This window comes from Eleutherodactylus coqui, chromosome 3 (genome assembly GCF_035609145.1).
Source record: "Eleutherodactylus coqui strain aEleCoq1 chromosome 3, aEleCoq1.hap1, whole genome shotgun sequence".
Classification (NCBI taxonomy): Eukaryota; Metazoa; Chordata; class Amphibia; order Anura; family Eleutherodactylidae; genus Eleutherodactylus; species Eleutherodactylus coqui.
In genome coordinates, this window is record NC_089839.1 from 106,479,211 (window position 1) to 106,503,440 (window position 24,230).

A 24,230-nucleotide genomic window follows, 5' to 3' on the forward strand; every position below is an offset into this window, starting at 1 on the left:
ATGACCATGCCTCATTCTAAGTTGCTTGCACACTAAAACTGATTCATAGAAAACATGCTTACTTTATGTTATGTTGCACTCCATGGTCACTTGTTCAATTTCTATACAGGAGAGCTCTACTTGTGAAAGGGCAGGTGTCCATAATAAAGTGACCATTCAATGTATATACTATGTGTACAGTCCATAAAAATAAACTGCCCTGTGGTTTGCAGTATTCTTTCCAAGAAGTGTACATAGGACATGGGGAGATTTCCAGGTGGAGGAAAGGGGATTTAGACATCAATGAAGAAAAGGACTACATTATAGAATTTTGTTGGGAGTAGAATTCCTGCACCAAACTATTGATGACATCAGCTCTGGATTGGTCATCAATAAATGCTCAGCAGTGGTCTGCCGTACATTGTATAGTGGTTGTGCTTGGTTTTGCAGCTCAGTCCCATTCAGCTGAGTGGCAGAGTGCCTGAATAGGGGACCCACGCCGATCAGCTATTGATGACCTATCCCAGGGGTGCAAAACATATGGCCCCAATCATCTGGACACAGAAATATTTATGTGTGGCTGCTCACATGTAGTCTCCATGTCAGGGTGAAGAGGAGTAGGACAACAGGAACAGACAAGTACAGTATTCGTGTATCTTGACACCACGGGAAGCTAGGGACATGACAGGACTTCCATGAGAAGCACCCCCTGTCACACCCCTAGCTTCCGATTGGCTGAAGAGCTGAAGGTCCTGCTACTGTGGATTTAGTCCTGAAGCAGCCAGCGCTCAGCTCCACTGATGTGACTGCAGGTACCCAGGCATTTCCCCTTTCCCGGCGTGCTGCCCTCCCTCATGAAGCTGCAGCCCCCTGACGCTCATTACCGCTCACTGTTCCAGCACATGCACCCGTGTCCCTCTGCTGCCAGCAAACAGGTCCACTCATTAAACACAGTCCCCCCTCCGCTCTGTCCGACTGCTCCACTTAGAAGTTTCCAATGGTGGCTCTCTCTGCAGCGCTCACCGCACCCTGGCACTGCACCGATGTAAAGTCCCGACCGCCGGCTCATTGTGCATTGCTCACTGCTGCGTCCCACTACTGCCCTCAGAAGTCTTTTCTCAACAGCGCTCACCACTGCGCCCCACAGCATCGCTCACAAGTGCATACTGCCAGCTCTCTCTGCAGCGCTCACAGCTCCATCCGACGCCTCTCACCTTCCTCCACAACCCCGCTCACCCCTCCATCCGACACCTCTCACCTTCCTCCACGTCCACAGCTGCCACCTACAGGACTTGTGAGACCGCTGTCAGGAAGATAGCCGGACAGCCAATCACGAACAAAGGGCGTCAACCACCTGTCAAACTGCATGTATCTTGGCTCCACCAGTACTTCCGGTGGCGTCAAGATACACTAATATCGACAAGTACTAAGGGTGCCCTGAGTAGCCATGTCAGGGTCCCCTACATATGAGGACAAGTAGTAAGGGTGCACTGTGTAGTCATGTCCGGGTCCCATATATATTAGGAGTCTCTTCACCCGTTAGGCACTCCAGAAATGATTATATGGGCACTCCAGAAATTAGTATATGTGTTAGAGGTATTATATATGCACGCTTTCTCGATTGTAGTTTATAGGGCTAATGAAATGCTAGGCTATTACGATGACATCAATAATCTACAATGGAGAGAGCCACATGCGTTACCTCACCCTCTCTGGTGTTAGGGACTTTTTTTTACTGCAATAAGAACCAGCAAAATGAAATGTACCTCTGGACTACAATATATGATGTAACTCAGAACTACTACAAGATAAAAACTGTAGTGCATTCACAAGGTGGTTCAGGTTTTTGTGCAGGTTATACAGGTGTGTAAACAGTAGGGTGTAGAAAGTTGAGCACTTCCTTTCCCTGCCTTTTCATTTGATAGGAAAATGCTGATTGCAAGTAGTTATAAAACCTTTTACTAAAATGAGTCACTGAAATAAAAGTAATCACGCTAAGGGTGGATTCACATCTGCTTTGGAACCTTCAGGAAGTAGTACCATGTTTCCCTGAAAATAAGACACTGTCTTATATTAATTTTTGCCTCAAAAGCGGCACAGTGTCTTATTTTCGGTGGATGTCTTACACTTACCCAGCCGCCGGCATCTGTGTCCCTCGCGCTGGTCCCCAGGATTCTCGTCTCCTGGTAACAGGGCTTTGACTACTCCGCCTCCGGTAAGCGCTCTGATTGGCTGGCGCTCGATCCAATCACAGCGCTTACCGGAGGCGGGGCATATTCAAAGCCAAGTTACCAGGAGAAGAGAACCTTGTCAGCGCTGAGAACTGCAGCCTGCAGCAGCGTGGGGACCAGCGCAAGGGACACAGACGCCAGCAGCTAGGTGAGCATAAGCAATAAGGTAAAAGAAGCAATAATCGCCTAGCCGCCGGCATCTGTGTCCCTTACGATGGTCCCCACGCTGCTGCAGTTCTCAGCGCTGACAGGATTATCCTTTGGTGACGGGGTTTGCATACCCTGCCTCCGGTAAGAGAGCGCTGTGATTGGATCGAGTGCCAGCCAATCAGAATCAGCGCTCAATGAACTGATGATAACCATTCAGTGATGTCATTTACTGAATGGCTGTGAATGATCAAGTGCCGCCTTTGATTGGCTGGCACTCGATCCAATCACAACGCTCTTACCGGAGGCAGGGTATTCAAAGTGCCATCACCAGGAGAGAATCCTGTCAGCGCTGAGGACTGCAGCCTGCCGCAGTGCCGGAGACCAGCGCAAGGGGCACAGATGCCGGCGGCTAGGTGAGTATTGCTTTTTTTTTTTTAACCCAGTGTAGTTAGAGCTTATTTTCAATGGAGGGCTTATATTTCAAGGCAACCCTGCCACCCCTCTCCCTCTGAAAAACAGGGGTAGGGCTTATTATTGGGTAGGGCTTATTTTTTGGGAAAAACTGCAGTACTGCATGCTGCACTTTTTTTTCCGATTAAAAGTCGGGCAGCTAAGTGTAAACCAAATGGACCCCATTAGTCAATTGGTTCATTTGGTGATGTTCGGCTTTGTCATGAGACGGAGCATTCTGCCACCAGGATTCCCCTTTCCTGCTCCCCCAAATGGAGCAGGAAACCAGAACCACCCACCTACCCCCACCACTACCGCCGAAAGTGTGAATGGATCTAGTGTTGGTTGAAAACAGTTGCGTGTTGCTTGCAGTAACTTTCAAACTCTGTCCCCTAGTTACTATGCATGCTTAGGGGCCTTTCATATAAGATCGGATTATGCTTCAGGACGCAGCCCAGTGCGCACCTGTAGAATTCCACACCCAAAAATCTGCAGGTGTAAGATCGGTCTCGCACAGCGAGATTTGAATTGCGGACTACACAAATGCCGTCCACGAGGACGATATATGGTAAGACATGGGCATTGAAAGGTATCAACTTTCAACGGTTTTGCACAGATGTACGGGTAGAAATTGCGAATACTGTGAGCGGAAGAAAAATTTAAAGGACCTATCACACACGATGGCATTGTCTGCAGCATGCAATGCAGATACATTTTTTTTTACCTCTTTAAGCCCAGCTTCACGTGGACGATACAATTGCGCGAGATTTGTGCATTGAGAGACGCACAAATATGAACCCCATTCTTTTGAATGGAGTCATACACATGAGCGTTGCCTTCCTGCATGGTACATGGGATTCAAAGCACGGCATGCTGCGATTTTCTATTTTTCTATTTTCTATTAGATAGGCTCACAACGGAGACCTGTCAGCTCTCTCCCCTGTGGCAGAATATTGCTAGTGATATTTCGCCTCGGCCATGGACAGGCAGCCTGACAGAGCAGTTAAACATTAGCGTTACACTTATGACCGCCTCCAGCTCGTAACCCTCGATTTTGGTAGCATCTTCTGACAGTGCCTTACCACAAATTAAAAGTTGGTTGATCCAACTGCAGTTTCCAGCTCATCAGAATATAGTAATGTCTACAGATGTTGGTAGAGACGATGACTGTGCTACAGAACGACATGTCGTAGTGTCACCTATTATGTGGCTACTGGACTAGTGAGAGTAGTGGCAGTACTTGTCTGGCCATTTTGCCGTTAGCAGTATAACCCTCGGGCCCCAGCAACACAAGTTCCCAAAGTTCTGCTCTGACCTGATCTTAGGTCCGTCAGTGTTTAGCGCATACGATATTGAAAGCCATAGGTGAATATTTCATATGTTTTTCTTCAGTTGAACTTCCCGGTCCTAGACCTTGTGCACACAAATGGTACTTGACTGAGCAAGTCACAGAACACACATATCTCTACGTTCTTTTTAGGGACTCGTTCACACAGGCGTATTTGCGCCACATATTACATAGTAAATAGAACCCACTGTTTTCAATGGGTTTGTTCACATGAGCGTATTTTTTTCACGTGATATATGATTGCATGAAGAATTGCGCAGCATATTATATTTCGGTGCATATCAGGCCATTGAAGTGAATGGGCTGGTGTAAATACACAGGAAACCTGTGCATTCACTGCATAGTTGCACTTTTTTTTCCTCTTGTCTGTGTGCAAATACGCTGTGTATTTTTGCACACAAAAGCACACAGACGAAATACACGGGCCTAAACTATATGCGCAGTGTATTTACATGACCAAAGTGCACTTGCGTCTGTGTGAAGGAGCCCTAAGGTCGTATTTACATTGGCATGCACGATATCAGTCTAAGAAACTTAGACTAAAATTGTGCTTGTAAAATTGTGATTTTTCTTCTATGCGAGTACAATGCGATATGCGAGAAAATCACATTGCTGATTTTTCACATGTATCTTTCACGCACACGATAATCACATGTATTTTTTTGTGCATGCAAATTCACAGGGAATGCACACACAAAAATATAGTAAAATACAAACATGCGCACAACGCTCACTGCGCAAATTTGCACGTAAACATGCTTATTCCTGTGTGATGCCGGCTTTGGGGTGCTTTTAAGCAGGCAGAATTATTGGGCATTCCGCACCCAGATTCCACAGGGCTATCTGCAGGATTTGGATGCAGAATTAAAATGGTTTAACGCCGGTTTCACACGGCTGAGAATCTTGACTGAGCTTTGTGTGTTGTGAGGCTCATAAAACTCCTGCGAATATGAACTCCATTCTTTTGAATGGAGTCATACACATGAGCAACATTTCCCCTCATCACTGCGATGTGCTGAGGCAGAAAAATTATGGCATGTTCTATTATTTTGCATTTCCCATTGATTTCAATGGGACCTTAAATACATCGCATGGCTCTCACATGTAGTGCAATGCAAGGTTTCCCATTGAAATGAATGGGAAAACCCTATGGGAATTTCACAAAAAGGATGTGAGGCGTTTTCCGCCTCCTGCCCTGTACTCGTCCCTCAGCCGCCAGCCCGCCCAGTGCTCCTTACTGCATGGTCCTAGTGCTGGAGACACTGGGAGGAGTCAGACTCTGATTCTATTGGGTCATGTGACAGGAAGTTTCAGCTGACAGAACCTGCCGCTGGCTAAAGGCTGCATTAGGGTAAAGGGCAACATTTGGGGGTGCTATTACTATAAGGGGCTACATTTAGGAACACTATGACCCTGTTTCCCCGAAAGGGTATGACTAAGAGGCCACAGTGGGGGCCTTATTACTATTAAATGGTTGCCAGAGGTTTTTTTTCGAACTGATGCTCCCCTGAAAATAACTAAAGACTATACTAGGGGATCCTAGATTAGCTCAAAGTCCGGCAACAACCACTGAGACCCCCGCTGTTAGCTAATATGAGGAGGCTACAATGCCTGGTGAAATTATAATGATCCATGTTCTCTAGACAATTTCCAGTTGAAAATTTATTTATTTATTTATTTATCAGAAATATTTCCGCATGTTACATTTTGTTATAAAAATGGCACATTTAAAGGAAAAAGCTTAAGGCCGGTTTCACATCTATGTAGGAACCTCCAGTAGGAGGTTCCATCGTAGATATGACTGAGAATACCGGAAGAAAAAGCTCCCGCGTTTTTCTGTCCAAAAGCTGGGAGAAAAGCTGGGACCTAATTAAGGTCAATGGGGTTCACCTGACACTGTTTGGACTCTGGACGGAACCGTTTGGTCACAGAGATTGCCTTTGCCTGCTTCCCGAATGGGAATCCCCAACACAGATGAGAAAGCACCCTTATATGTTGTGTTTTATTGCGTTCGTTCCTCCTGTACATAAACTCCTGTAACACAAACTTACAGAATTTGTATTTATGATGTTCCAGGAACAAACTGGTCAATAAAGATACTTCATGAAATGCTGTTTGAGCTTCATGGGAAGGAGCCGACACTGGACCAAGCAAAGTTAGAGTTTGGAAAACCAATCAAATATGAGGTTTGTTATTTTACACAACTATAAGATTATTAGATGCTGAATATAATGTATATAATTACAACCGTATGACTCAAGAACAAGAAAACTCCCTCACTGAGGGCTTTGAGTTGAAATATTTGCTGAGAACAACCAAGAAGAATGTGTATAGATTAAACGCTACATAGACTGATATAATACAAGTGATAACTGGTTATATATGCTATTATAGCACTTGCTATTTCACATGTTTGGCCAATTTGTAAGGCGTTGTTCCTCCTCAAAATATTTAAACTGCGACTGCCAAACACTTCATGACTGCCTGGAAGGCAGAAAGTTGTTGGTGGAAACCAGAGGCATAACTTGAAGCTCCAGGGCCCCAATGCAAAACCTGGAACGGGGCCCCCAACTATAATGCTTTATTCATAGTACTGGGCTTCCTATATGGAGAAGAGAGGCCTTATGGGCCCCCCAAGGCTCCTGGGCCCGGTTGCAACCGCATCCCCTGCATCCTCTATAGTTACGCCCCTGGTGGAAACCAATCTCTTCTCGAAGACAAAAAAGTTAAGGAAGAGTGAATTGCCCACCACTCTGTGACACGCAGTATGCTGAAAATTAAAACCCATCGATAATAATGGGTCTGTTCTCATTTCTCTTTTTTGCAAGCACATTTTGTGTGTGTGGAAAGAAATGCAGCACGCTCTATTTTTGTGCGCCAAGTGTCCCCATAGAAGTCTATGGGAGGTGCTAAAATATGCGCACAAATGTGTAATAGACTGCTCAATTCCGTGAAAGACAACACATCTTAACCCCATTAGGCTAAATGGCCTTTTAAATCAGGATGGGGGAGTGTAGTGCGCTCATGTGTACTGGTACTGTGATCCCAAAAAGTTCAGTAACATGCGCCAATACACACGCAAATTGACCTCATTCATAATGCAAATGTGCTGCAGCATGCGCAATAGCGCATACATCCATGTGAAAGAGCCCGTATGCAGGCATAAAAATCATTGTTGGCTCGTTCACTTATCGTGTGGTTTAAAGACCGATTGTTTAGTGATTCTCAGTCACTTATACAGCAAATGTGAAAGACTGAACCTTCAACGTTTGAACAAGCCAACAATGTATCTGCTGTATAAGCCGGCTGCCCGAGCGAACGGACCCGAGCAAAAATTGTTTGGTGTAAACGGTCACCTATCTTTATACCAGACTTGTCCACAACTGTAGCACAACACCCAGGGGTACGGATTAGGATAGGAAGCACCTCCTTATGGCCAGAAGCCAAGTGGTCTATTAAATTACTTTAAGCTTTCCTGTCATACATGTTCAACTAGTTTTAATGCAGTTTTAATTGTCTGTAGAAATTAATAGTACTGAATGCCTAGAAATAATTCGGGTTTAAAGATACTGAATTTGAATTGCCATAAGCAAAATTAACCCTTTGGTACTAATTCTAAATAAAATATAAACCTTTATTATAGCGTAGACGGAGAAACACATATATGTAAAAACCCAGTCTGCAAAGGTCAGTCCATAAACATGGTAGTATCAAGACTGCTCTTATATAATAATAGTTTGGTAACTGAAGTCATCTATGGAGGATTGCCAATCCAATATTCTTAGTAGAGATAAACTTTCTGACTGACTATCAGAGACTGATATCTAAAAACTAGCTGTATAACTCCTAATAGTAAGGGCTCATGTCCACGGGCGGGTTTGAATTCCGGGACCCGTGTGGTAAACCCGTGCAGATGATCCAGAGTTCAAGCCACCCATAGACCATTCCTGGGCGCCCGCAGCTTAATTAAGGCATGCTGGTTTGTTCTCCAGACCTTCTGGTCTGGAAAACAAATCGCAGCATGCTGCGTTTTGCCACGGGTCCCGCAGGGACAGATGCCATTGAAGTCAATAGAAGTCGTCCGATCTGCGGCACACCAGGAACTGTCACTCCTGGTGTGCTGCAGGTCCCGCAGGAAAGCAGGAGATTTTTTTTTTCCTTAAATCTCCACTGCGCATGTTCAGGGGGGGGGGGGGGGGGATGTACTGGAATTATGTTTTTCTCCAGCAGGTTTCAGGGTATTCTGTAGCTTCCTAATTGTATAGTGTGCACACATCATCGACCAGATCAGACACAAGTGCAGGTCCAAGCTGGGTCTGGCATACAATGTCCAGAGCCTCAGGTTTATTGAAACACATAATACCTGCCCTTTATGGGCGTATAACAGATTACATCAGTAACGTGTAGGATTCCCATACGTTGGCTATATGGAATTTCCTTCCCCCCCCCTCCCCACCTCTCTCAAGTCCAGTGTATGAGCCAGTCTTCGTTCTCCTAGTATGTGGCCAGGCAAAAGTAGTTTCTTTGTTTGAGAAGTTGGAGAGTGGAGGAGGGGCTGGATACACTTCTTCAGTATTGAAATGTAACTTTAACCCTTTAAGAGGCTGCAGCAGAGCTTTATATTAGAATAACATTATACCACACATCTTTCACCATGCCATTGTCCAGCAATTACCATAATGAGATTATGCAGCCATTAGCCTCTACAGAGTTAAAGTCGCTACAGCTGCGTAATACTTCTAGTTTATTACAAATCAATAGACATTTTATGCTGACTAATCATCATGTCTACTACAATCCCCCCTTAAAATGTCTATTCTCTAACGCTCCTCTTCAAATTTTCACAGTTCTCTACGGGTGAGCCTATAACTGGAGCGCGTTGAAGGTTCGATTTAAGGTCTTCAAGGGGGTGTAAGACTTGTCCACTACTTCTGGGGATGCATCCAGCAAACTCATTGTGGGGGCGGCTTTTTCAGCGGCAGTTTCACAGGTCTCTCTGACACGGGATAACACAGCAGACTAGAACGGAAAAGATAATCAGTGCACATACAACAGCGACGCCCATCTCAGCCAGGATCCTTTGCCACCGCTCATCCATGGAAAGTACTGGTCCCAAAGGTTAGCTCTTTTTAGTTAGTGCGGTCAGCTTCTTAATGGCAACTGCGTCTTTACCTGCGGGTCACGTGTTGTCTGGGATGTAGGTACAGTTTCCCCTATCATCTTACAGACACCCCCCTTTTTAGCCAAAATCATATCTAAGGCCATTCTATTTTGGAAAGTCATAGTCGAGATAGGTCCTATTGGTCGACTAGTCCCTATAAGGCATCTCTAGTATAATTTATAAACCGCTGCTAACTATAATAAACATAATTAATCCAGTCAACATTTTATTTACCATAATGATCAGAAATGGACTCGAATCTAGCTTTAACTTGGTCTTTAATTTCAAAACTTGTCAGGTTCCCCCCCTCGGCTGTCCTATGACGTCAATGTACACGTGTAAATCAAAACTACCACCAGGAACCTCTCTTCTCACTCTAGGGTAATGTTACAATACTAGTAGTGTGCACAGGTACGCACGGCGCAGGACTCCCTGACCTTCACCCACACCAATGTCCCTTCCTGGAGATAGCCCTGAAGGTGGACAGGTCTAGGCCGCCAACACTGACCCTACACTACCTAGTGACAAGACTGGACGGAACCGCCGTACCTATACAGAAAACAAGGATAGACCAACATGACAAGAAAACCACAAAACACAGCAAAGTTGGATCGAGATAAAGTAACTATTGGGGGTAACCTCATTATCCTCAATGCTGTCTGACAGGATGTGGAGGAGCATAAGAGCTTTACTAAGGCACACTCCCCTGTCCAATTACCTTCCAGGTGGGTTCTCCACCTCATGTTCTCACAAAGCCAGTAAACATCTCCTAAGGACAGGACCTGGTTCTGCATCCATTCTCCTCCTAGTGTACTGTAGGAGGTGCAATACCCGTTGGTGAAGTTCCCCAAAGTCTCCCTCCACCCTGCCTGTTTGCATGGCAGGTGTAGTTTCCAGGGTAGTCGGTAATAGTCTCCCCGGGGCAAGACACTTAAGTAGTTATAGAGTATTCCTTTTTCCACTTCTCACATGTAGTGTAATTGGTGAAAGTGTTAGCGAAGAAACTAAGGAAACACTCTTCAGCATCTACAGGGAGATTCAGAGGGACCATCCCCAAGTGCGGTCGGGCACTACCACACACGCAACAGTTAGACTTGTTGTCCTTGTTAGCATTGTACCTCATCCACTCCAACCAGAGATTCTGGTCAGAGTAGCCAGTCTCTACTGTCAAGGTATCCTCAAAAGGTAGGGTCGTCTATGATCATCGTGTTCTTCAAACTCTTTATCTTAGGGCGGAGGGGATTAACTATGGGCACGGGACTAGGTGAAGGCCTCCATTCAGGAGCATCTACCATATCCCTTATTCTAAACTTCCCTAAGGGATCTGTCCTCCCGTACCGGTATGTCCCCAAACAATAAGTTTCCTCGTCCCCCAGGCTTGGATTTTCTATGGTTAGTGTAAGAACTATATTAAAACCAAGCAGCATACTAAGTTCAGCCTTCCAATACCCGCTGTCTTTATTATTCTTAAGCATGGTTATACGGCTAATTAGGGATTTCCCGCTCTTATCCTTCTTATTTAAGGCACTTCGCGGTTTATAGGACCAGTCTGTTCCTGTGTTCCATCCCACTGATCCCCAATAACGGCAGTCTTCTCCCCAGACATTATCAGTGGCGCAAACATATTGTATTCCCCGGGCATATCAATATATATAAAGACGAAAGCCCTCACTGACTCACTCACTCACTGACTCACTCACTGACTGACTCGCCAAAAGTTCTCCAACTTCCCTAAGTCGTAGAAACATGAATTTTAGCACAAGCATAGATTATCTCCAAAATAGGAAAAGTAATTGGGGCCCAACTCGATTATTCAATTCTAGCGCAAAAGAATTAGCATCGAAATTTAACGTACATAATCTAAACCTCTCACTTCCCAATGTCATAGAAACTTAAAATTTGGCACGGGCATTAAATATGTCATAAATAGGAAAAGTTAAAAGTTAATAGGTGCCAACTTGATTATTCAATTCTATGCACAAAAGAATTAGCGTCCAAATTTTACGTACGGAATCTAATTCTCTCACTTCCCGGTGTCATAGAAACTCGAAATTTGGCAGGAGCATTGATTATGTCATAAATAGGAAAAGCTAATGGGTCCCAACTTGATTATTCAATTCTATGCACAAAAGAATTAGCATCCAAATTTTACGTACGGAATGTATTTTTCTCACTTTCCGGTGTCATGGAAACGTGAAATTTGGCACAAGCATTGATTATGTCATAAATAGGAAAAGCTAATGGGTCCCAACTCGATTATTCAATTCTATGCGCAAAAGAATTAGCGTCCAAATTTTACGTACGGAATGTATTTTTCTCACTTTCCGGTGTCATAGAAACGTGAAATTGGCACGAGCATTGATTATGTCATAAATAGGAAAAGCTAATGGGTCCCAACTCGACTTCAATTCTATGCGCAAAAGAATTAGCGTCCAAATTTTACGTACGGAATGTATTTTTCTCACTTTCCGGTGTCATAGAAACGTGAAATTGGCACGAGCATTGATTATGTCATAAATAGGAAAAGCTAATGGGTCCCAACTCGACTTCAATTCTATGTGCAAAAGAATTAGCGTCCAAATTTTACGTACAGAATGTAATTTTCTCACTTTCCGGTGTCATAGAAACATGAAATTTGGCACAAGCATTGATTATGTCATAATTATTCAATTCTATGCGCAAAAGAATTAGCGTCCAAATTTTATGTACGGAATGAGCGCAAAAGAATTAGCGTCCAAATTTTACATTTGGAAACTAATTCTCTCACTTCCTGATGTAATTTTATATAAAGGAAACGTCGCATGGTTACCTCCCCGTGGTGTTTCCTGGGTAGCGCAGAGAACTATGCAAAATAGTGAACATATGTTTTTCCCGGTATCTCTAAAGTAACCACGACTAAGATGTTCCGTGTGAACACCAGATAAACACCAGTACCAAATTAACTCGGGTGAAGCCGGGTATATCAGCTGGTAAGTAATATAACCAGCTGGACTGAGCTAAATCTGGCCCGCGGTGGGATTTTGCGCTTACACCACAGTACAATAGTCGAAGGAATATGCGGCCACTTGAGTGTTGGACGAGTTTTACCAGAAGGTAACCGTACCCTCATATTCTTCCGATTAAGGATTACAGTTGCCACCCTCCTCTCTCACTAGCCCTAACCAGCGTAATGTCCATAGCATGACTAAGACTGGTCTTCCGGATCTGAGGCTTTCTTACAGTATGAAGCGTGGATCCATGTAAGTCTTTCGGCTAGTTTCACAGCTGTGGCAGTAGTCAGAAGCACCTGGTAGGGACTATCAAATCGAGGCTCAAGAGGGTGCTTCCTGAGGAACTTCTTGACACACACCCAATCCCCAGGCTGCAAGATATGTGTCCCAGTGTCTGCCTCTAAGTCTGGAAGAGAACACCTGTGCATAGGCTTTGGTTAGTGCTTTAACAAGGAAAATCACATACTTAGTCAACACATCAGATTGTAATTGTAACTACTGAGGATAGTAGCAACCTAACCTTGGGGCTAGCCCAAACAATCTCGTAGGGAGATAATGCATGATCCCTCCTGGGTTCATATCTACACTAAATAGGGCTATTGGATGACTGTCTTTCCAAAGCAGCCCCATTTTCGGTGTCATTTTAAGTCTCTCCACCTTTCCACTACTCTAAGGGTGGTAAAGTGTGTAAAAGGCCTGGGATACACCCAGAGCAGACATGACGTGGTGCATTCACTTGTGAAGTCTGTACCTCTGTCTGACTCTGAATCACTTCTGGTACCCCATATTCACAGTTTACCTCGTTCATGAGCTTCTTTGCGGTTACCTACTCGTTTGCCTTGGTAACAGGGTAGGCCTCCAACCTGAAAAGACATCAACAACAAGCACATATTCGTACTTCCCAACAGGTGGGAGCTGAATGTAGTCAATTTGCAATCCCTGAAATGGGTAGAGTGGTCTAGGCAAGTGTCTTTGGGGCACCTTTTCCCTTCTGTCCTGACTCACTTATGGCATAGTTCATGCTAAACTGGACAAATGATGCAGCAGCTACAGGGAACCCAGGAGTCGCCCGTCCTCGTTCAAGCGTCGTCGTCATTGCTGCTTTACTAGATGCGTCTTTCCGTGCGTCAGCTGGGCCATCATGGGATACAGGAACTGTGGTAGGCAAGTGCTGTTGACTGTTCACCATACACTGTCCTGCTTCTGCTGCTCCCATTTTTAGTCCATTTATCCTTTCCTTCCTTGCTGGCTTGTAACTGTAAAGTCCTTAGCATATCAATGTCCAAATTTTGTCAATGTCCAAGTTTTTCCCTCTGACTCAAGCTGTCAGTATCTTTTCTTCTTTCTTCCACGGCTTGAGGGCCGCTGCCTTTGCTGTGCTGTCGGCGAGGGTGTCGTCTCTCATTTCTCCAGTGTAGAAATCGGCGTGAACTCTCTCCACTGCCAGGTAGTAGTAGGGCCTCCATGAGACTCTGCACCGCTGCACCATTCTTAACTGGTTGTCCTGCTAAGGTAAAAAACTGTCTGACCTTCCATATTGGGCCGTAATCATGAGCTATGCCAAGTGCATACCAGGAGTCAGTGTAAATGGTTGCCGTCTTACCTTTCGCCACTCTACACGCCTCAGTGAGGGCCTTTAGTTCCGCTTCTTGTACTGAGACATGCGGAGGCAGACCTTCTGCTTCTAGGACATCTTGTTGTGTGACCACTGCATATCCGATGTGGAGTCATCAATCCTCACCCTGGTACCATCTGCAAAAAGCTAAAAATATGCATTGTCAACAGAGGTTCCAGTAACTGTTTGCATACCTACAGTTTCTTGCTGTATCAGTACTAAATAATCATGTTGATGTTCTATTTCACATGTTTCAGAATCTTATAGCACAAAATCATTTATTTCCTTTTTATTTTATTTAATTTAATTTATTTTTTTTAAAAACCCAATAGCTGATCTACAACACCTAGATCACCTATGCCTCCCCCTTTTTGAACCGGAATACTCAATTGAAAAAGGAGTAGTTGGGTTCAAACTAGTACAACGTTGAAAAAGGAAACCGAGAGGCACAAAAACAAGCACTTTGTAGGTCAAGTTGACATTGTATGCAGCAAAGTCTGAGCGAAAATATCCTTTTGATTTTTTTTTCCCTCTTCCAAGTTGCAGTTAGCATTTCTAACACAAGGGGGCACAATGCAAGCAAAATTAACAGTCACCCAGTCGAAATGGTATCCAGGGAATTTCAGCATTTAACTTTGACCATCCTGTCTAAATAAAATTATAGCTTCAGTGGAGATTGACACTAGATGTAATCCTAGTTTTATTTCTTTTCTTATAAAACTTAACTTTTAATTAAATATTATACTCTAAAATCCTATACGGAAGAAAAGGATTTCATAAAAAGAACTTTTTATTAAGTATGCAGATGATGCATCTCATTGGTCCCTGTATATCTCATGGGCCACCATAATCGATAAAGAAAATCTGCTGAGAAGTGTTTGCAGACTCTTTTAGATTTCAAAATTGGCTTCACACCAGTTTTTGTAAATAAAAGCGCACCAAATGATGTTTATGCGCTTTCTTATGCTGGTTTACGGATATACAGAGATATAGTATCAATCACTCTGATCCTTTGGAAAATATTGAAGATATCAGAGCGAGATAAATGATCTCGTTTTGGTTCAAGCATAAGAAAGCGTATAAACATCATTTGGTGCGCTTTTATTTACAAAAACTGGTGTCAAACCAATTTTGAAATCTAAAAGAGTCTGCAAGCACTTCTCAGCAGATTTTCTTTATCGATTATGGTGGCCCATGAGATATACAAGGACCAATGAGATGCATCATCTGCATACTTAACAAAAAGTTCTTTTTATGAAATCCTTTTCTTCGGTATAGGATTTTAGAGTATAATATTTAATTAAAAGTTAAAGGGGTTGTCCTGCGGCAGCAAGTGGGTCTATACACTTCTGTATGGCCATATTAATGCACTTTGTAATGTACATTGTGCATTAATTATGAGCCATACAGAAGTTATAAGAAGTTTTTCACTTACTTGCTCCGTTGCTAGCGTCCTCGTTTCCATGGAGCCGACTAATTTTCGCCGTCTAAGGGCGCCCACCCACTGGCGTTTGCGATTTTCGTGCGTGAAGATCACGGCGGCCATCTTCAGCAGGTAAGTAAGAAGTCACCGGAGCGCGGGGATTCAGGTAAGCATTCTCTGGTGTTCTTTTTTAACCCCTGCATCGGGGTTGTCTCGCGCCGAACGGGGGGGGGGGGGGGGTTGAAAAAAAAACAAAAACGTTTTGGCGCGGGACAACCCCTTTAAGTTTTATAAGAAAAGAAATAAAACTAGGATTACAGTCTGTGACATTACCGAAAGTATACACTGGTCCTCTGCGGCGGTGATTTTTTTGAGACTGACGCTAGAATATACAAAGACATAAGGAAAAAAAACTAAAAAGAATGCGGATGAATTGACATCCTACTCTGAGCAATTCAGTCCCTCTTTCTTACATAAAAACCAAGACTACTTCGTCAAATTGCGTGAAAAAGTTTGATGGGTGACTGTAGGGATATTATTCCGTCTGTAGGAGCCTTCCTTAACATCATCTGTCTGAACATCCATTGGAGAAACAGGCAGCGGAAAACAGAGCCCCTGGGAACACACCATGAGAGGGCGTCACCTGCTCATGGGTCCCTGGCCTCTGTCCTCCATGCATCAACGCCAATCTTCTGTACACTATAAACCAGCTTAGTCATCTACTATGTCCCAAGCTGCATCTTTGCAAAGAACAAAGGTCTGTTTCCCTGAACTTATCACACATCCAAAGTGGCCACATTTTGGAGTGTAACAATGTCTGGTCAAACAGGACCTTACTTCAGACAATCATGATGTTAGCACTGGATACAGCGGCATTGGGGAATGTAGGCCTCCCAAGTGCAGCAAGATGGCCGCCAGAGGCAGAAAGTGGCGCGCGCTCCTGATCTTCCAGGTGAGGCAAGATGGCTGCTAGAGGAGGAAGGGGCGGGGCTTAGTCCTGTCCTAGATTGGAGTAGCTGGAAGTAACGTCACACACGCTGCAAGTGAGCACATAGGGGAAAGTAATTTCAGGATGGGGGCAGGGCTCACCACACTTGCTGCAGAGTCACACTATGTGGGGTTTTAAACATTGCAAGTGAGGCCGCTATTATAGGGATGGGCTGTAGTCAACACAAAGACATTACATTGTTCATGATACAGGCAATACACATCCCCCACTACACTCTCTCATCCTCCCCCACCCAATTTTGCTCGTGAATCCCTTTCCTACATTATACAACCTCCTAGCAATCTGAAGCACCTTTCTGTCTGCTAGGGCCTCCTGCTTATCTGCCTGCAACCCAACATTCCTTTCTTTCAGCAACTTTCCTGATCCTTTACCATTGTTCAGCAAACTCTGCTCCCTCCCTCTCAGCAAGTAAATCACATGCTCTATGCTTCTTATCTTTGCTCACTTTTTGTTTCGCCATTCTCTAGAATTCCTAGACAACCTGGATCTATGCCGTATTCTATTCTGCCTTCTCATTCTATCCTATTTGAAATCTCTGGACACAGTAAAACTTTACTAGATTCCACCTATCTCTTCTTCCCTCGCAAATCACAATGCACATTAACTACTATAAACACAAAACAAAAGGAACAGACCGGTTAACTGGGGAATGCTCAGTGGCTTAAAGTATACATCTCACACTATCTGTGCATCAGCCCACTCTCTTATCAGTAAAACCCCCAGTAACAAACACTGCACATTCTTTAAACAAGACCTTTGACTATACACAAAGACTGACGATTATATTCAGTGACCAAGACCTCAAGAGTATTTGGAGTAAACAGCCGACACACAACACAGCTATAATCCCTGCGTATCCCTCTCCTCATATGAGAACATAACGTGCTCGATCATACAGGTAAATACGCCTATTTTAATCCCTGCGTATCCCTCCTTACATATGAGAGCATATACCGTGCTCGATCATACAAGTAAATACGCCTATTTTAAATTTTCCTGGTGCTACCCTCCAAGTATCATTAACCTACATAGGAGAATATGCCCCGGGCGCGCTCCCTCAAGGCTTATACAGCCAAGTCTGCCCTTCTTACACTTTATCCCTCACAGAATCTGTCTCTTGGTCTTGTATACACAATCTTTAACCGTCTCAAACACAACATTCACAGCATACAGAATACCCCTAGACAGGTTACACGGTGATATTCGAGTAGACAGAACTATATTACCTGTCTTTCAGTGATTTGTCACTCTGGATTAGATATAGGCAGATTAACAGTTAGAAATCAGCTCACATCAGTAGATTAACATAAAGCAATCTTACCGTGTTCTGTAGATTTTTGGCCCCCTGAGTTCTGCGTGTTATCTGCCGCAGCGGATTTGCCGTCCCGTGTGGATGAGATTTCTGAGAAATCCCGGGATTAGCGGCCGCATGTAGATTTGCTGCAGCGAAATTCCACACGGAATTTCCGTGGCAAATCCGCCCCGTGTGAACCCAGCCTTAAGAATGTTTGGAACTGATTTTTTTTCTAAGTCTCCTCTTTAGTGTGGCGTTTTTTTTTTTCCAGTATCCATTCTTCCTAGTCTATCTGCATTTTTCTTCTAAGTTCCTACTCACACAAGATGAAATTGGCCTTTATTGACTTTTATAGGTTCCATTATATATTTTAGTTTATTGCACTTATAGTAAGGTATGCCTACTTTCTAAATGTGGGAATTAGTACATGTCCACTCTGTAATTTTACCATTTTCAAGTCTATAGGCATGTGCACCATCTTTAGAACATTTGGGACTGATTTTTTTCTAAGTCCCTTTTTATGCGTGGTGTCGGTCTTTTTAGCACCTATCTTTCTAAGCCATTCCAATAGGACAGCCCATGTGCAAGCATCCATTTCCCATTGGACTTAGCCTCCTGTCACGTGTATGGAGGAGATCACTGTCAATCATCCGCCCTCTCTGTATTGCTTCACAATGATGGGCTTAATTGCTTCTCTTGTCTGGATAGGTTGTCCTCTCATTTGATCCGCCCTTTTACTATATAAGTTCTGTCTGTGAGCTCCCGGCTCACTATAGCCAACACCTTGTCTCCCTGATGATGCTGTTTAGACAACCAAACACGTTGGAGCTTTACTATTAGGAGTTATACAGCTAGTTTTTAGATATCAGTCTCTGATAGTCAATCAGAAAGTTTATCTCTACTAAGAATATAGGATTGGCCATCCTCCATAAATGACTTCAGTTATCAAACTATTACTGCCATGTTTATGGACTGACCTTAGCAGACTGGGTTTTTACATATAGGTGTTTGTCCGTCTACGTTATAATAAAGGTTAATTGTCCGCAGGACGCAGTGCAGATGTGGATTTTGTCAGCTAGTGTGGGTTTTGTTGCGTTTTTAATTGCAGAATGTCTTGCAGAATTTCTTCCGCAGACTTTAATTGTGGAATTACATCTCCTGTATGTTGGAAATCCATAGCAACAATTCTGCAATCTGTCCTTACTTCCACAGCAGAAAGTTTTGCCACTGCAGATTAGATCTTGCGGTTTGGAAGTAAAGACGCACGGATTTTAATAGGTTCAGAATTCAAGCCCCATAGGGATAACCTTTTGAAGCAGAAATATCTGCGCGGACTAAAGGTAGCATCACACGCCCGTGTTTGCGTGCATTTTTTGCGCATGCAGGATATAAACATAAGTGAATGACAGGGACCCATCAGGACCCCCTGATCACTTTCCGGGGGTCTGATGGTGACAGCCCTTTACATGCTGCAGTGACAGCCCTTTACATGCTGCAGTCACATAGACTGCAGCATGTAAAGGGTTAACACAGCAGAGATCAGAGGTTTTCTCTGATCTCTGCTGTAAGAGCTAGTATCTAGCTGTCCTCTGACAGCTACGCACCAGCTCTCCCTGCCACAGAGACCATCGGCTTGCGTCTGACAAGCCGATGGTCTCTATGGCAACCTATAAACAAAGCAGGAGACTTAGAAGCAGGAGATTGCTGGCAGATCGGCAATATCTTCCTGCTTCTCAATGTCCTGCTTTGTTCTCTGTGGGTCTGTGCAGAAAGAGCACAATGTCACAGCTTGTGGCATTGTGCTCTGCAGCTCCCTTAGTGATACATAGCCCAGAAATCTTCCGGGCTATATCGCTATGGGCAGTGGAGCTCGTCCCGGAAAATGTCCGGGCGTGCCACCCAAGGGGTTTATTGATTTTTAATTTAATTTTTTTTTAACAATAATCGTTCTGTGTAAAAGGTCCTTTATTTCCATCTTGTGTGAAAGGTCCCTAATCAGAAATTCCCCCGGAGATTGCATTGTCATCATGCTTGTGTTAGGGAAATGACAAATGAAATATTATCAATTTAATCTTAAACTGTTATTATTTATGCCTATTTAAAGAAGTTTAATTCAGATACATAAAAACTTGAAAAAAAAAAACGGTTGGGATGCTCTGCAGAAAATGTCTATATCAGACACAAGACCTCTTTTGCCAAGAATGTAATTCTGTCTTTGTTCCTTATCTAATAATCTAAAGAAGTTAACATTAACTAAGAAATACTGGATCTTGTAAAAGGTTTTATCTATAAGAAGACTTATCTTCAACATGTCCTCTATTCTACAGAAGAAATCTGTTCCAACCAGTTAATGGTTTAAAACACAACATAAACATGAAGGCTTTGAGTTGAAATAAAAAAGACCGTGTATGGGTTAAATACTAATTAGACTAATATGATAACTGGTTATATGTGCTATTAGAACACTTGCTATGTCATATGATTGGCCCAACCACACCTAACATAGCACCCACGGTATATGGAATAGCATGATTGCACTAACACTTATTAATCTGCCTTTCTTCATTGTTAGTTCAGAATGTAAAACCTTCTCCCAGGTATACGTGGCATCATCATAGACTGCTCACCCATTTCTACTTCATCTGTCCGCTTGGGCTGTGTACACATCTGCATTAGGAACCTCCATTTGGAGCTTTTGTCACAGATTCGGCACAAAATGCTGGAAGAAAAAGTCCTCCCTTAAGGACTTTTTCATCTGGTTAAATAAGGAACTGCTGAACAGAGACCAAACGGACATCATTAAAGTCAATGGGCTTCATTTGGCACCATTTGGTTCCGTCCTAAGTTGGATCCTTTCAGTCAGGGGGATTCCCATTTCCTTCTCCTATAAAAGCAGGAAACTGGAACCCCCAAAGGCAAAGTTGTGAAAGCAGCCTAATTTCTATATTCTGATACTTTTATTTGATTAACATTTCCATTTCATTACTATTTAAACAAAGCTGCTTCTACATCCATTAATGTTTTTTCTGATTTCTTTTTCTATTAAGAACTTGAATCAACAACCTTCACCAAGAGTGCTAGCTTCACATCTTAACTATGAGAATGTCCCAAAAACTTTCTTCGAAAAGAAGACCAAGGTATAGTATCTGGTTATACCTACATGTATACCGGTAGTATCTAGTTATAAATACAGTTATAGTATCGGATTATGTATACAGTAGCTAGTTACTTTCTATAACTTCTGTAAATATATCAGTTAGGCCCCCTGCACACGGGGTGAAATTCCACGGCTGGATTTCCTGCAGAATTTCTGCCCGTGGCCGCTGCCATAGCAATCCTAGGCAGACGGTCGAGATTTGTCAGCGTAAAATCACGTGTGGAAAACAAATCGCGGCATGCTCTATTTCTGTGCGGGGCTCGCATAGCCCCACTCAAAAATGTCACTCCCCAGCCGCAGGCTCCACTCTGCATATGCACTGGCTGGCCGGCAGCTGGCACATCAAAGAGCCGGAGCAGCGAGAGAGGTGAGTGCCGCGCTGGTCCCTGTAGGGGCTCAGGTCTGGTCCTGCTGCAAGAATTCTCGCAGTGGGATTCGATCCGGCCGTCTGCAGGCGGCCATACTCTATATAGGACGTATCCTAGTCTGCGATAAGGCATGAGAGAGAACATGCGGCATGGACTTGAGGCTTAGGCTTCTACTAGTAGGAGGATATCTTTGTATAAGGCTATAAATATTGCCAGGGGGGTCCCGGTTTCAGTATCCTGAATCTCCTCTCAGCAGGGCTGATTCGGCACAGGTTGCCATTCTCCATAAATTGAAAAATCTACTTCCATGTGATTGGCTAATTACGATGTTTTTCATCTTGGCAATAAGCAGACCAGCAGCATTAAATAGTTTGCATAGTGTCATGAAACAAAGTTATACTGGGCAGTTTTAATGGATTTACATATGGAATTTTCCATGAAGAAATATTATATAATGACCTTTTAAATTGCTTTTAAAAGTATCTGGCGGACGGATGTGGATCCGCCTTGCCACACACCAGTTTGGCTTTGGACTATCACAGAGTTGGAAGGGACCTCCAACCCAACTCTGCTCAATGCAGAATTCACCAAATTACCCTAGACAGATGTTTGTTTGAAGACTTCCATCGAAGGAGAACTCATCACTTCCCGTGGCAACAGGACCATCTGTGGTGGCAGAGCATGGAGAACCCCGGTTTTCAAGCTTAATCCCTCCAAATGGGCTACCAGCTCTGCTTTAACGTTTCAAAGCCTTTACACTCACAGTCTGCTGACGCCGCACTGGGCCGAGGCGCAGAACTTGCAGGTCTGAAGAGGAGGGTAGTGGAGACACAGGCTGAAGTTAGAGCTGGAAGCAAAGGTGCATTAACAGGATCCATGATGAAGATCGGGGCAGGTAGCAAGCAATATAGCAGAGTCCAGAATACAGAGTCGAGATCAATGAGCACAGAAGTTAGAATGATCAATAAACGGACAAGGATCAGAAATAGGAATACACACAAAATGGGGCTTTGTCACAATGACTGAGACCATTGCTTAGGCATCCTCCATGGGGGAAGGATGCCTAATTTAGCAGGTCATTGGTGGGGACAGGATTAGGAAGCATGTGTGGTCCCTTTAAGATAGTGGGCAGGAGCATGCACAAACCCTATGGGCAGAGGCCTGAGAGCAAACAAAAGCAGAGGAGTACTGTGCAATATGTGACCGTTGGTGGTGTGCAACCGCAACCTTAGGAGTAGTTGAGCAACACAACTTGATGTCTTGCATTTTACTTCTTGTAAGTTATCCTAAAATTATCTGTAAGGATTACTGCAAGCAGAACTAATAACATAACTATGTTTTATTACAGATCTTAATCATCATGCGGAACCCAAAAGGTGCAGCCGTCTCTTATTACCACTTCATGAACAACAATCCAGTGCTCCCCACGTACAGCTCCTGGGACCTGTTTTTCAAGGACTTTATAAGTGGAGATGGTGATTTACTAGAGATGAGCGAGCACCAAAATGCTCGGGTGCTCGTTACTCGGGACGAAATTTTCGCGATGCTCGAGGGTTCGTTTCGAGTAACGAACCCCATTGAAGTCAATGGGCGACCCGAGCATTTTTGTATATCGTCGAGGCTCGCTAAGGTTTCCATTTGTGAAAATCTGGGCAATTCAAGAAAGTGATGGGAACGACACAGAAACGGATAGGGCAGGCGAGGGGCTACATGTTGGGCTGCATCTCAAGTTCCCAGGTCCCACTATTAAGCCATAATAGCGGCAAGAGTGGGCCACCCCCCCTCCCAACAATTTTTACTTCTGAAAAGCCCTGATTAGCAATGCATACCTTAGCTAAGCACCACACTACCTCCAACAAAGCACAATCACTGCCTGCATGACACTCCGCTGCCACTTCTCCTGGGTTACATGCTGCCCAACCCCTCCCCCCTGCACGACCCAGTGTCCACAGCGCACACCAAATTCTCCCTGCACAGCCTTCAGCTGCCCTCATAGCCATACCACCCTCATGTCTATTTATAAGTGCGTCTGCTATGAGGAGGAACCGCAGGCACACACTGCAGAGGGTTGGCACGGCTAGGCAGCGACCCTCTTTAAAAGGGGCGGGGCGATAGCCCACAATGCTATACAGAAGCAATGAGAAATCCAATCCTGTGCCACCTCCATCTGGAGCTGCACACGTGGGCATAGCAATGGGGAACCTATCTGCCACACACTATTCATTCTGTCAAGGTGTCTGCATGCCCCAGTCAGACCGCGTTTTTTTATAAATAGTCACAGGCAGGTACAACTCCGCAATGGGAATTCCGTGTGCACCCACAGCATGGGTGGCTCCCTGGAACCCACCGGCTGTACATAAATGTATCCCATTGCAGTGCCCTGGACAGCAGAGCTAACGTCAGATTAAATGCAGGTGGGCTTCGGCCCACACTGCATGCCCCAGTCAGACTGGGGTTCTTTATAAGTAGACACATGCATTTACAACTCCGTGTGGACCGACAGCATGGGTGGGTGCCAGGAAGCCACCGGTGGTACATAAATATATCCCATTGCATTGCCCATCACAGCTGAGGTAATGTCATGTTTAATGCAGGTGGGTTTCGGCCCACACTGCATGCCCCAGTCAGACTGGGGTTCTTTAGAAGTGGACACATGCAGTTACAACTCCGTGTGGACCGACAGCATGGGTGGGTGCCAGGAAGCCACCGGCGGTACATAAATATATCCCATTGCATTGCCCATCACAGCTGAGGTAATGTCATGTTAAATGCAGGTGGGCTTCGGCCCACACTGCATGCCCCAGTCAGACTGGGGTTCTTTAGAAGTGGACACATGCAGTTACAACTCCGTGTGGACCGACAGCATGGGTGGGTGCCAGGAAGCCACCGGCGGTACATAAATATATCCCATTGCAGTGCCCAGCACAGCTGAGGTACTGTCATGTTTAATGCAGGTGGGCTTCGGCCCACACTGCATGCCCCAGTCAGACTGGGGTTCTTTAGAAGTGGACACATGCAGTTACAACTCCGTGTGGACCGACAGCATGGGTGGCTC

At 44.4% G+C, this 24,230-nt stretch overlaps 1 protein-coding gene across 1 annotated transcript; it reads left to right on the top strand.

The window, feature by feature from the left end:
• The first annotated feature begins 6,237 nt into the window (after positions 1-6,237).
• On the top strand, positions 6,238-23,397 carry LOC136619804 (sulfotransferase 6B1-like). The gene is made up of 3 exons (XM_066594551.1): positions 6,238-6,344; positions 20,698-20,787; positions 22,524-23,397. Exons 1-3 carry the CDS (start codon positions 6,267-6,269, stop codon positions 22,842-22,844), a joined length of 489 nt encoding a protein of 162 aa, XP_066450648.1. The 5' UTR covers positions 6,238-6,266; the 3' UTR covers positions 22,845-23,397.
• The last annotated feature ends 833 nt before the right edge of the window (positions 23,398-24,230 follow it).